This window comes from Micropterus dolomieu, linkage group LG17 (genome assembly GCF_021292245.1).
Source record: "Micropterus dolomieu isolate WLL.071019.BEF.003 ecotype Adirondacks linkage group LG17, ASM2129224v1, whole genome shotgun sequence".
In the NCBI taxonomy this organism is placed as follows: Eukaryota; Metazoa; Chordata; class Actinopteri; order Centrarchiformes; family Centrarchidae; genus Micropterus; species Micropterus dolomieu.
In genome coordinates, this window is record NC_060166.1 from 37,268,176 (window position 1) to 37,282,891 (window position 14,716).

At 41.0% G+C, this 14,716-nt stretch overlaps 3 protein-coding genes across 3 annotated transcripts in view; 2 read left to right on the forward strand and 1 right to left on the reverse strand.

The window, feature by feature from the left end:
* Nucleotides 1–1,232, reverse strand: part of LOC123986412 (olfactory receptor 11A1-like) — a 4,350-nt gene extending 3,118 nt beyond the window's left edge. Inside the window, exon 1 of the mRNA XM_046074649.1 lies at nt 1,222–1,232. The gene's annotated coding sequence lies outside the window, so the exon portion shown is untranslated. The remainder of the gene's footprint in view (nt 1–1,221) is intronic.
* A 3,685-nt stretch (nt 1,233–4,917) lies between these two features.
* LOC123985396 (olfactory receptor 52E8-like) lies at nt 4,918–7,970 on the forward strand. Its single transcript, XM_046072873.1, has 2 exons — nt 4,918–4,932; nt 7,023–7,970. The coding sequence occupies exons 1-2, from the start codon at nt 4,918–4,920 to the stop codon at nt 7,968–7,970; spliced, it is 963 nt and encodes a 320-aa protein (XP_045928829.1).
* A 3,861-nt stretch (nt 7,971–11,831) lies between these two features.
* On the forward strand, nt 11,832–12,791 carry LOC123985397 (olfactory receptor 52K1-like). Its single transcript, XM_046072874.1, has one exon. It carries the CDS (start codon nt 11,832–11,834, stop codon nt 12,789–12,791), a length of 960 nt encoding a protein of 319 aa, XP_045928830.1.
* The last annotated feature ends 1,925 nt before the right edge of the window (nt 12,792–14,716 follow it).

Here is a 14,716-nt window from a genome sequence, read left to right on the forward strand (position 1 = left end):
ATTTCTCCTGTTTTAGCTTCTTTGCATTGGCTTCCAGTAAAATCCAGAATAGAATTTAAAATCATTCTTCTTACCTACAAAGCTCTTAATGGTCAGGCACCATCTTATCTTAAAGAGCTCATAGTACCTTACTACCCCACCAGAGCACTGCGCTCCCAGAATGCAGGGTTACTTGTGGTTCCTAGAGTCTCCAAAAGTAGACTAGGAGCCAGAGCGTTCAGCTATCAAGCTCCTCTCCTGTGGAACCAGGTTCCAGTTTGGGTTCAGGAGGCAGACACCATCTCCACATTTAAGAGTAGGCTTAAGACTTTCCTCTTTGATAAAGCTTATAGTTAGGGCTGGCTCAGGTGAGTCCTGAACCATCCCTTAGTTATGCTGCTATAGGCCTAGACTGCCGGGGGACTCCTCTTTTTTGAGTACGGTCTAGACCTGCTCTTTTATGAAAACTGCTGTTGTGATTTGGCGCTATATAAATAAAACTGAATTTAAGTGAATTAAACAACAGAATTGACAGTCTGTGTTACTCTGGAAAGACATTTCTGAAATAGTGCTAAAACGCTTGTATGTACTGTGACCGTTTTAAAATAAAACATAGTGTGCATGTAACTTTAAACACTTTGCCTCTTAGCCATTAGGCAGTTTAGAACCATGTTGTACTCAGTGTGGAGGGCAACATATTCTTCGGCATTTAGTCCAGAAGACTGACAGAGTTTCTACTTAGCAATGGCTCCATCCAACACCCTATTCAGGATTCTTCGTTGTTTGTAACACAAAGGAGTAGTCACCCAGCTTATTAGGAAGGGCCATGATAGCAAAGGCAATCTGCTGATACTTTGGCTCAACCTGGCCAATGTCCACAGCTCCTCAGTGGCAAAAGAAAAGAACGGCAAATCTCTGGTGTTGAAGAGGGGCAAAGTTACCAGTTTAACCTTTAGATCAGCGAAAGCCAATTTCCTTAGGTGCAGAGAAACCAGCAAGACAAGGGGCCCTATCTTGCATCCTGTGCAAAGTGCAGCACAAGTGTCATTGCTGGTTTCCAACCGCCGCTGTTTATTGTTATTTTAGGGGCGCATTACTCTAATGGTAAGAGAGACGCTGTGCGCATTTACACACGAGCCACAGCAGCATAACTTCATTGATTACTAAAATCTCGCGACACGCCGACAGAATCTGTCAGGATCTAATGGAAGACAGAGATGTGACCCATGACCGGTTCATCACAGTTTATAATAACGCAGTGCTGTGAGGATCCAGATGTTTCATAGAGGAGCCAGGCAACGTGGGCAACTGCTCTGTGACCCCAGACCCTTACAGGCCCTGAAGACACAAGTGTGAGACTCATTCAATGCACCAGCAGATTGACATTTTCTACACCGTCCCTGTTTACAGCTGCACTACCATAAGATATCATAGTTTTACTTTAAATCACCAAAGTATCTAAACTTAATGAGTTTCCGCCATTCTTGTCACTTTCTAGTCTTTCTAATCTCCAAGTAACACGTGTGTGTTGGCTGACGCCAAAGTCCTTCTGGAGAAGCAACAAAACAAACATTATCTATGCGGTGGTCACTACGCAGGAGCATAACCACACAAAGCGGAGGCCTGAAGCTGCTCTGTGTTTCAGCAGTAACCATGGCGACAGTCTTCCCATAATTCCCTGTGATGCAGGGTGAGCTAATTGGTCTGTTAGTGAAGCAGGTTAGAGCCTCCAGAGTGTCCGAGTGTCCACACAGACGCCCCTGGGGTCCGGCCTTGTGTTGTGTTGCAGATGGAAATAGCTGCTGATGATGAAGGGGACGAAGAGAGGCGATCTGCCGGGACTCATTACTGTGAACTGATACAGTAAACATGAGTCCCCAGGGCCCACCCTCTGTCCACCATACACCACACCCAAACTAAGAGAGTTAAACATTCAATTCATTTAAATGTGCGATATCTATGACCTGCAGAGGAAATAAAGTTATCGCTGACCTTTAAAGGTTTACGTAATGCGTTACCAGTGTGGTACACTACAGGGTGTTTTTACCTGTGAATTTGGAAAGTACCAGTCCAGCATCAGACATACCGGACCCTCTTAAACACAGACACCTATTTCCAGGAAAAACACCTAAAATAACATACCCAAAATGAATCAGTAATAACTCTTTAACCATTTGGCCTCGATGCATAATTCTCCTTTGATAGGTCATCAGCTAAAGAATATGAGTCAACTGTAAATGAACCTATTGATTTTGCTATTAAAGAGTAAATGGAGATGCAATAAAGGAAAATATGATATTTCCATCTTCACCTGGTATAAAATCTATATTTTAATAGTAATATCACCATCAAAACCATCATCTGTAGATTATAATGCAACTGGATATCTTCTAATACACCTGGAATACAAATGTAACAGTTATTACACAATTTTCCATGTTTTTTCATCAATTCTATTTCTGTTCATAGAACCACGTTTCAAATAACATTAAGCTTCCAAAACATTGAAATATTGATAAAAACATAAATATTCAACATTCCCCTGACCGAAAGAACTCCCATGTTTACAGGACCATAACTTGAGAACAGAACATCCTACAGGCCTGGTTTCTTGCTCTTTGTCTTGAGCAGACGAACCGTTGGACGTATGCTACTATGTCGGTCTTTAGACAATATCCTAGATGGGGCCTGGAGCTATTTTTACACACAAAACAGCTGTGTTTGGACAGCAAAAATGGCACAAGTAAGTCGGCGGATTTAACAGTAAATGTATATTAGTGCGTTTGTTGTTGTTATTATCCAGCTAATAAGTGTGAGTTTTGTGATTTCAGTGATGTGAGTTGCACAGCTGATCAGAGCTGGAGTTGAGCTTTCGTTAGAGGTGTAGGATGAGATGAGAGATATCTGGAAGGCCATAACTGCAGCCATGTACAGTGATTACAGAGCAATTTATGTTGTGATATAAGTTCATTTAGATGCTTGGTGTTTGATGGTTGGTTTGACGTTCTGGCTGAGCCTCCTAGCTTCACGCAGGTGTGTGGCATGTATAGGGTGATAAAATACTAGGATCAGACATGGATTTCTCATATGCATTTTGAGCGAAGATCGAGCTACGTCCCCGGAACCCGGAGACTTTGGGGCTTAATTAAGTATGGACGGATGAGACAAATGTCACGGTTTGGTTGGGTTAAGGTAACAAAACTACTTGGTTAGGTTTAGGAAAAGTAGTTCTGAGGAGGAGGATTGCACCTATGTAATGTTATTTAACTTTAAATAAGTCAACCTCGACTTGGTTTCACATACAACCCATGACCCTTGGGTGAAAGTCCTTTGTTTGACTTTCTTGCTCTTTATATCACGTCACCTGACTTCTTCCTTTGCTACTGTCAGACCACCACTAGAGGTTGTGGCCTAACAATAAACAATAAAGCATGCACATCATAAGCAGTGTTGCTAGAAAAGGGCTAGGTTGAAAAGATAGGTGCCATTTTAAAAAAAGGTCAACAGCACCTGCCTCTTGATATCTTTGGGTAGGCTGGTCCACTAGTTGGGAGCATGGCTGCAGAAAGCTGAGAAAGTTTTTAATTCGTTTTAAAGTACGGAGGGAGGGTATTTAAGCACTGAGTCAGCGTTCAGCAGGGACAGATGGATGAAGGAGAGTCAGCGGCTGACACCAACAACCTGCAGAGGGAACATGACAACTGACAAACTCCCAAACACCAACAAGTAAAACCTGCTGATTTCCATTTTCTACAGAGCTGAATCTTTTGATTAATTCCATTATGTTTTCAGTGTGTTTTCAGCTCTCTCTTCAAGACAACAAGTAGCTGAACCAAACACCCTGAGGAGAGGTATGGTAGCTGAAATGTTTCATGGTGTTGATGTGTTGTTTTCTTCGGCATACATTTGCTGTTGAACCCTCTCAAAGTTCCCATGCAGCCTAAAGAAGTATTTCCTGTTATGCTGTACATTAATGAGATAAATGTTATCGTGTGTCTGCTTTAGTTTATATATGTAGCTCAAAATCACGTTTTCCTCATGAATCTTGGCAACAAGCTTTTTATTTCTGTTAATAATAACAGGTAATGCTTAGTAGTTTTAACAGCTACGTTTCAGTTGACCTTTCGGCTAGATAAAGGCTTTTGGTTATTAATGGTGAGGAGTGACAATGTGAGAAAGAATTTGTACATGTGAACACTGCATGTTTCACGTGTAAAGAGATTTAAATTTACAATAACTCTCAAACTACACAACTCACTTTAATCCAGTCCTAAAATCTGTTTCTTACAGACAATAATTGAATAATAGCTATTAAATCAGCATTATGTGATTGTCAACTGATCATGCTTTTCCACTGTATTGTCAAACAATGGTCATGCAAAACATCAGTGTCTTTGTTCAACTCATAAGACTTGTTTTTTGTTTCTCCATAATGTAATTTAATGTCTGGTTCAGCTTTCTACTCTTCAAAGATGACATTAATGTTTTTGGCGGTCGCAGACTAAAGAGTGCTGTATGTTGTACACAAGTCCTCTGAGGCAGTGCTTGAAGTGGAAAAAAAGGTGCCAGTACTCTCCATTCACATGTTGAAAGCACCCCCCAGTATAAATTAGTGTATTTGTAAATAACATAACATTAAATACAAAGTATAATGTTAGTATAATATTAATATATTTACAGGTCAGACGAGAATTTGTAACATTGCACTAGTTGAGATTCAAGAATTCAACTGTCTCACAAATAAAACTGTTTTCTGATATTACACCCCTGTGGTTCAGGTTTGACTGAGCTAATATTAGTGCATTTATTATAATTTCAGAAAATAGTATAGACTACTAATACAGCTTACCACTAGTAGGCTTCAATATCAGTGTCAGTTGGACAAAACAGCTGATTCATTTTGGCTGTTGTTACTCATTAAATTATTGTGCAAGGAAAATGCTCAACATGGTAGTTAGTTTCTGATTTGTTAATGCTAAGCGCTAACTTGCCATAGTCATAACCATTCATGCAGAACAACAAGTTCAACATTTCAGAAGTTTGATGATTGCTTTCAACGACTTCTCTTTGTGCTGTAAAGTGTTGGGGACATAAGGGCTCAGATTAGGGGTGTGACGATACACTTGGGTCACGAGACCAAGACGAGATGATATTTTAACATTATTTTGATAAAAATTTGATGCTGAAATATATGAGCAGGGGGATCTGGGTGTTAATTTCCTGCATTCTAGAGACATTTTATGCACCAATTTATGGTTAAAATGTCTTTATTTATATAAAGGCGAATTAAAAAGATACAAATATAATGGAATATAATGCATGAGTATAATCAGTAGCTTGTTCTTTTTTAGCTTAAGTTACTTGTTTTGGATAATGCACATTAGTTTCTTCTATATTCAAATATCATTGCATGTTTTCTTATTGTGCAAAAAACCTTTCTTAAAACATTTTTTATTTGTTATTTAACATTTCCAGTGTTGGGCAGCAGCGTCGCTACAAGTAGCGCCGTTACTAGTTTAACTACATTTCTCAGTAGCTTGATGGCAGCGGCGCTGTTTTCTGAATCAAATAGCTTTTCAGTAACGAAGCTCTTTTATTGACCGAGTAGCGCGATAGCTTGCATACACGCTACATTTACAAGAGACGCCACCGCCACACACCTGTGGACCTGTATGTGACATCACGTACCGATAATTGGGCTGATGTCTGTGACTTTGCTGCAGGGGAATAAAGACACGCGAGACTGAGTTTACTTTCTATTATATTTATATATAGTGATAGTTACTGTAGCACCTCTTGTGAGAAGGATCAGGGTCCAGCCTGGACAGCTCTTCCTCTAGTGAGGAGGAAACTTTGATATGTGGTGGCAGAAACTTGTTTCCATGAGATGAGAGATCTCTGTCTCTCTCTCACTCTCGCCCATTGCCATGAATGTTTAGGTTGCAATGCTGCCAGAGCACAAATTCACATATAAACAATAAAAAATGTATAATTAATTAATAATTTGATAATTAAGTAACTTTACACAAACAACAATGGTTCTCTGTTTGTTGCATGAGGAAATACATTTAGCTGCAATGATATGACAGGAAGTAGGAGAGTTTCTGTCCATCTGATGTAGCTCTATCTCGCACACACACTCTGTTTGGAGCAGGTTTTTAGTCTTTCTTCTATTGCTACTGTGGAATGAAGTTAGTTCAATATAAACTAGGCCTTTACTGTGTGTGTGTGTGTGTGTGTGTGTGTGTGTGTGTGTGTGTGTGTACATAGACCTAACTATAAAATATTAAAACATTAAAAGTAGCTTAGATTTCACTAAGCTACTTTTGCCACATTGCTGTAGCTTAATTTGCTATATTTCACGGGGGGTTAACTTCTGTGTAGTGAAGCTTCATTTAATGTAGAGTAGCTAGTAGCTTAGCTCACTACATTTTCCAAGCAGCTCGCCCAACACTGGATATTTCTTGTTGCAAGCTATTTGTCAGACCATTTTTAACAAATGCTTTCAAAAACTGATGGGGACATTCTGATTTTGACATGTCCCCAGCAGCCCAAGTGTAAATGACACCTATGGCTGACACTTGTGACCTTTTTTTAAATGTCCTGCCCCATCCAGGCTGTGATTGGTTGGTTCACGAAAAGTGAAAGTGACGAGCTGCTTTCTGCACTCGGCTGCATGAAAGACACCCGAGCTTCTCCCTCGTCCGTTTCTGCCGACAGAGATTAGCAAGGAAGAAGAGAACTGGAACAGGTGAGTGTCACGCAGCGCCCAAAGAACCTGATCTGGAGAGGGTGGAGAAGAAGACCGGCAGCTTGTGAGAAGTGCCGGTACGCAAGAAAAAGTCCCAGGTACGCCAAAGAGTAACTGGCCCACTTCAAGCACTGCTCTGACGAAACTGATGGATTTCAAGCTCCATAAAATAAGTTGATTTAGTTAATTAGATTTAGTTTTAGGGAAATACCTTCAAATCATTAGGTTTCTCTCTGTTTTCAGGCTGATCGAACTAAATCCCTGAACAAGGAGGTTTTGTGGTGAGGGGAAGATGGAGAACGTCTCCTCGCACAAACACTTCATCCTCAACGGCTTCTACGAACTCGGAGCGCTGAGGCCCGTCCTCTTCATCCCTTTCTTCTTCATGTTCGTTGTGTCGTTATTTGCCAACTCCCTGCTGCTGTACGTCATCATTACGCAGAAAAGCCTCCACTCACCGATGTACATCCTCATCGCTGCCATGGCAGGTGTGGACCTGAGCCTCCCGCTGTTCTTCGTCCCAAACATGCTGCTGAATTTCTTGTTTGACTGGAGGGGAATCTCTCTGATTGGCTGCCTGGCTCAGATGCACTTCATTCACTTCGTTGGAGCTTTTCAGTCCACATTGCTTGTATGGATGGCACTGGACCGCTACTTTGCCATCTGCACGCCACTTTATTACCGTGAACGCATGGCGTTACCGAAATTTTTCAACTTTATAATCCCGCTTGTGGTAAGAAATGCCCTCATGATCACACTGTTTGTGAGTCTGGCCGGATCGTTGTCGTTCTGTGCTGTAAATTTAATAAACCACTGCTTCTGTGAGCACATGGCCTTGGTGGAGCTGGCCTGTGGAAGTACAGCCATCAACAACCTGGTGGGGCTGCTGACCGTGTTACTCATCCCCGTGGCTGACTTCATCTTTATTGCTGCCTCTTATGTGGTGATATTCAGCTCTGTGCTCAAGTCCGGCAGGGCGGGGGTGAAAGCTCTCCACACCTGCATCACCCACATCATGGTCATCACTGTCAGCCTGACCATCGCGCTTGTTGCTTTTCTGTCATATAGGATCAGAAATGGTCTTCCTTCTGCCAGTCGGGTTTTCTTCAGCACCATGTACCTGCTGTTTCCGAGCTGTTTCAACCCGATCATCTACGGCATCAGAACCACCGAGATCCGACAGCACATTGTGAAGACACTGGCGTGCTGTCGCTGTGACCAGACTGTGCCTGATTCTTAAGAAGCAATTAAAAATCTGTAAAATGTCCTTATCGTACGTTAGCCCGTTTCCATAAAGAAAACAAAAAAGTAGCTTAGAAGTTAGTAATAACGGTACAAGGCTGAGGCCTTTGCTGCATGACGCCCCCTCTCTCTCGCCCTCATTTCTTTTTCCACCTGTCCGATCAGAAATAAAGGCAAAAAAATAATAAGTAACGACAAAAATGAAAAGGCTTTCACTAAGTAAAGTGTATATCCTTTTCAGGAGCTGCCCAGGATGAGTGGCACCAGGAAGGGGTGGGGATACTTACTCTGTGATAGGATCGAAATGTCCATAACAAACAGTGTCTGAGCGTACGGTAGTTGGTCTGTTCGAGCATAATTTGTACCAGAACAGCTTAGATCAAAAATCAATCATCATCAAATCTGCAGCTGTATGTCTCAGCTGAAGAGAGGAGCAGAGCTGTCAACGGATCATCACCTTGTGGTGAGTTGGATCAGGTGGTGGGGAAGGCTGCCAGACAGACCTGGTAAACCTAAACATGTCATCTTTCCAGCATCCGAGGGAAGGCTGGGGATGTGGAACCACAGTGGGCAATGTTTAAAGCCTCGATTTTGGAGGCATCTGTCTGAAATTCACAAGAAATGCTCTCCAGACTTCTGAACTTGACTGGGGATATTGTGGGGTGGTGGAAGGAACACTTTAGGGGAACCAGACCAACGGAGCGCGAAGACTTGGAGGAGGAAGGGGAAGGCTTGCCCACCTTCTTACCAAAGATCAGTCAGGTAGCTGCAATTGCAAAGAGCCAAGTGTGGATGAGATGCTAAGATGCTGAAGGCTCTGGGTATTTTTGGGCTGTCTTAGGTGACTTACCCGGTTGTTATTTTTTATTTTCAATTGTATAACTTGGTTCAGCACTTTGGTCAACTCTGGTTGTCATTAAATGTGCTTTATAAATAAAACTTGAGTTGACTTACCTCTTCAATGTTATGCAGAGGATGGGAACAGTAAAGGTGAGCTTGAAGACAGGGACGGACGTCAGCATATATAAAACAGAAACGGAGGGTGTGCTTCAATTGTAGCATTACCATAAATTTTAAGGAGTCAAAACAGATTGTGGCCCTGATACTCTGAAAACAGATTGGCACTGAGTGAAGGAGTTCTTGTCCACAGGTAAAGAAGCAGCTGAGTCTGAAGGGGAAGCTCTGAGTATATCGGTACGTTCCATCCTTCACCTAATGAGTTTTGGGTAACGTCCAAAAGACATTTCCTACACAAGGTGACCAGGCTCAACCTTAGAGATTGGGTAAGGAGCGCCAACATGTGAAGGAAACTTGGAAGAGAACTACTGCTCCTTCATGTTAAAAGGCATGAGTTCAGATGCCTCCTTTATGCCTCCTTTTCTGGACTTGACCTACTGGAACGAGAACCTGAGCAGACCCATCTCATAATTTTCACTTACAAAGTAATAATTTTGACTTTGTAAGTTAAATTAACATGTGACTTCTTACAAATTCTGACATGATTTTAAAAGTAAAATTTTGATGTTAAAGTCCTCACTCACATATGGATGCTTGATAAGACCCCTAAGCATCACTTTTTTACATATTGGGAACCCGTTTAGCGCCAATTCTGGACATGCAGTTAACTTAACAACAATAAATCTGCTATGTCCTGTTAGACTTTCACACAATTCCATTGTTTATTTTACCTAACCACAAACCTATGCAAACTGTAACTCTTTATACTGCATCACCTGACACTGACCTGACATAAAATGTTTGTAGTGTTGACAAAATATGCTAAACGGGTACCCAGTGTGTTAAAGGGTCTTGTCAATGTCATTCTGTTGAAGCCCATGTTTTCAGGAAACATTTATTCAGTTTGCAGATTGCACACATTGATGAATAATATTTGCATGCAGTGTTAAAAATTCAAACAAAAGTTTTCCAAACTCATTATTCCTTCGGCTCAGTGATGTTGCAGCTCTCTGGGGTTTCGGTCCGTCACTGACAACACGAAGAGGACGTTGTCTCTGCAGCCAATGGCAGAGTTGGGCAGAAGGTGTTAAAGTCAGCTTACAGCAGGGACAAGTGGATGAAAGGATGGATGGAGGAAACTCAGCAGCACCATCAACCCGCAGACACGTTTACTGACGAACTCCCAAACAGCGACAACAAGTAAAGGCTTCTGATTTCTTATCTGCTGAGCTGAATCGTCAGCAGCTCATCAGGTTTAACTTTTAATGTTTGAGTTCTGAAATCTGATTTTCTTCAGACCAGTGAAAAGAGCAGGCAGTGTGGGGGGATATTATTTCACTTCGGGGGGTTTTCAGACATTTTCTAGAGTCATTGTCATGTAGCTTGACTGTGTCAGTTTTGGGTACTGTGATTTATAGAAAATGTTTGGCGAAGTATTAGAATTAGTTTGTGTGTGTTTGTCTGTGAGTGTTTTCAGTTTTCTCTTGAACGTGAAACCGAACACCCTGAGGAGAGCTGAGAGTAATTCACGGTGCTGATGTCTTGTCTTTCCCCTGACAGATATTTGCCACTGAGAAACTTCAAATGTTTCCATTCAGCCAGCAGATAAACTCACTGGTTAATGTTATTGCTATATTTCTGGTCTCCTCTCATCAGTGACTGTTGTTTTCTTGTTGCTCGTATTTTTCCTACTAATAGAAATGTTTTGGTGGTTCTTTACCAATGTCATAATTACAGGTACTAAATCCACTAAAGGTGACCTCTGACCACTAAAATGTTACCTGGTAATATTAGTCTGTCAGTCCAGATAAAGGTAGCTAAGCCACATATATGGTGAAAGGTCTTTGGAAATTCAGGTAGGGGTTGAATCTGAAAACTGCCTGCAGACCTGTTTCTCTCCGTCTCTGATGATGTGGGTTTGTTCTGTGACTTATTGAAGAAAAGTAGTTTCTCTACAGCTTGTGATTAATTGTGCAGATGTTTTGCTTTTTCTGATACAGAGTTTAGTTTTTGTGGTTAAAACAGGGACAACCACTGGTCAAAACGTATAGAAAAGAGTGGCTCTACCAACAACATTCAAAACACATGATTACACTGTAAAAAATCTCAATCTCTCAACCAACTAAAAAAAAACTGTGGAAAATGTGTCAGCAGATAAAAAACTGAAAATGTTGTCACAAGTTCCTGCTGTTTAATAATACTGATGTACCTCTAAAAGCACCAAAAAGCAAGAAAGAATAATTATAAATGAGTAATTTAGCCATTGTCCAGTGTTGGTCCCTGTCTTAATTTATATACTTATACTTACTTATATACTTTTATTGATTATTTTTTTAATTTAAATTGTTTTTAAATTTAATTTAAATGATCAAAGGTATTCCAAATGTACTTTTTGTGCAAAGTGTCATATTTATTTTACTTTGAATATTATTATTATTATTATTGAGTTGGTTGATGTATTTCTTAATACTGTATTTATTGTTGGATTGTTGCAACATGCAATATATTTTATGTATTATGTATGTATATTTATTATAGTTGTATACTTTGTTTTTTTAACTTTACATAGCCTTGTAATATAATACATAAAATAAAAATATTTAACCTTTATTTAACCAGATGATCTCATTGAGATTTAAAACCTCTGGCCAAAATAGCAGCATATTGACAAAGCACAGTTACAAATCCGAACACCAAGCACACCCACAACAACAAAGGACATTTAACAAGACTCACAACATTAGACTACTTAAAGGTACAATTTGCAAATATTGTAAAATCTTAATCTACAAAGTAACTAATAAATATAGTTGTCTGGTCCATGAAGTATATATTATCTGTATGTGTGTTTGGTTTACAGTGTCTTCTGTTTCAGGTAAACCAACTCAAAGAAGAGGGGAGGATGGAGCCGCTGAGGGAGAACGTCTCCTCGCACAAATATTTTATCTTCGACGGCTTCAACGAACTCGGAGCGCTGAGGCCCGTCCTCTTCATCCCTTTCTTCTTCATGTTCGTTGTGTCGTTATTTGCCAACTCCCTGCTGCTGTACGTCATCATTACGCAGAAAAGCCTCCACTCACCGATGTACATCCTCATCGCTGCCATGGCAGGTTTGGACCTGAGCCTCCCGCTGTTCTTCGTCCCAAACATGCTGCTGAATTTCTTGTTTGACTGGAGAGGAAGCTCTCTGATTGGCTGCCTGGTTCAAATGTTTTTTGTTCATCTGTTAGGAACTTGTCAGTCTACTCTGCTGCTGTGGATGGCGCTGGACCGCTACTTTGCCATCTGCACGCCACTTTACTACCACAAATGCATGGTGTTACCGAGATTCCTCAGGTTTGTGATCCCCCTTCTGATCAGAAATTTTCTCATGATCACACTGGTAGTGAGTCTGGCGGGATCATTACCATTCTGCTCTAAAAATGTTATAAACCACTGTTTCTGTGAGCACATGGCCTTGGTGGAGCTGGCCTGTGGAAGCACCGCCGTCAACAACCTGGTGGGGCTGCTGACCGTGTTCCTTATCCCGGTAGCTGACTTCATCATTATCACTTCCTCCTACATAGTTATATTCAGCTCTGTGCTGAGGGCCGGCAGGTCGGGCGTCAAAGCTCTCCACACCTGCGTCACCCACATCGTGGTCATGACTGTCAGCCTGACCATCATACTTGTCGCTTTCCTGTCGTATCGGATCAGAAACGGTCTCCCTGCAGCCGTTCGGGTTTTCTTCAGCATCATGTACTTGTTCTTTCCGAGCTGTTTTAACCCGATCATCTACGGCATCAGAACCACAGAGATACGACAACAAATCCTGAAGATGCTGACCTGTAGTCACTTTGTCCAAACGGTTCCCCTCACATAAAAAATATTTAATTTGAAGGATCTCTTCTCAATAAAAGCCCATTCATGCCAAGACAAGAAAGAAGTTGTTGAAAAGTTAGGAATCACAAAAAGAAAAATGGTGATGATTAGGATAAACTAACTAACATAGTCAAGATTATGAGATTTGAGATTTATTTATTTATGAGATTTCTTGACCCCCAAGGCCTTTGGGTAGCGGCTCAGGATGTGGCTCAATAGTTGAGGGGACACTTTGCTGCCTCTCCCTTGCCCAAGGACTACATGCCATCTGTCCCTGACTTAGGCCTTGTCATATGAACTCTCCCTATAGGGAGATGGTGGAGAGGAAGGTCAGCAACTCATCCCATCTTTATATTGATTGTCACTATCAAATAAAGGCAAAGTTGCAAATAATGCATGAAGAATGCCATGTTGCCATATCAGGGGTTTGAACTGGCCAAGTAAGCGTAACGTGTCCACACTTCTTAGCTGGGCATAGGCCGCATCGTCACAGCTCTAGAAATGTATATAAATGTGTTAAACACAGAACAGTGTATCAAAAATACAAATCAAACTTCTGTCCAACTAAATCCAGATGTCTCATGTTTATGTAGTTTGTACATAATTAAAAATGGAAAGAAATCTTTTTGGCAAATCTGGCATGAACCACACAGAAAGATGTGTGGTGATCCAAGGAACTGACCATAGCAACAATAACACTATAACTCCAGGTCCTACAGCCACTAATACATTAAGGGAATTTTAGTGCTTGAATTATTCATATGGGGAAAACAAATTGCAAATCTTCAGAGATAAAATTATCAACAGGTTTAATCTATAGCTGACAGGCTCCACACTGTTGAATTTCTCGTGAATTACTTTTTAACTCTGGTCTTAGGATGTGAATCACAAAGTTTTCAAAACTTAGTTTCTTAGTTTTGCTGTGTGATGCTGCTGCTCTTTGGGATTTTCAATCCGTCACACTGACAACGTGATGACGTGTTGGTCTCTGCAGCCATTGGCAGACAGAAGGTGTTAAAGTTCTGTGTCAGTGGTTCAGCAGAGACAGGATGGACGGAGGAGAGTCAGCAGCTGACACCATCAACCTGGACACGAGACACATTTACTGACAAACTCCCAAACACCAACAAGTGAAACCTGCTGATTTATTTTCTACTGAGCTGAACCGTCAGCAACTCTTCAGGTTCAACTTTTCATGTTTGAGTTGTAAAATCTGATTTTCTTCAAACCAACAAAACAATCAGACAGTGAGTGTTCTTGTCATATCTCTTGATTATTTTTTTAATGTTGCCGCGGCCTGCTGTGCTGTTATTAGTAGGTACTAACATCTCTGGAAAACTCCTAAAACAAGTGAAGCTGAACTGGGAACAAGTGGAATTATTTCACTCCATTGGCTAAATCTTTTGATTCCAGTGTGTTTTCAGTTTTCTCTTCGATGTGAAACCAAACACCCTGAGGAGAGGTGAGCCACATCCACTCTTTGTCAGGTTTGTTTGCTAGAATAATTCATGATATTGTTGTGCTGTTTTCCCCTGAAAGATATTTGCTGTTGACACATTTCAGCATTTCCATGCAGACAAACGTACTGTAAAAAAATGTTATTGCTGTATTTCTGGTAGACAGGATTCCTCAGTCTCCTCTGAAGTCATACGGCTCAAATGTTTCCACTAATGTAATGTTTTCGGTGGCTCCTCCTAATGTAATGTTTTTGCTACTCACTGTTAAAACATCAAAAGCTTCTAAAACTGACCTCCGAGTCAAAGTAAAGATTGAAAATGTTAAAACTAGCAGAAAGGTTTCATACTTCTGTCAGTTAAGACAAAGGCAGCCGAGCTTTAAGAATGCTGAGAAGTGAAAATGTTTCAGGTAGAAAGTGGCTACAGGCCTGTTACAGAAACCCCTTTTCTTTCTCACTGTGAAATGGTT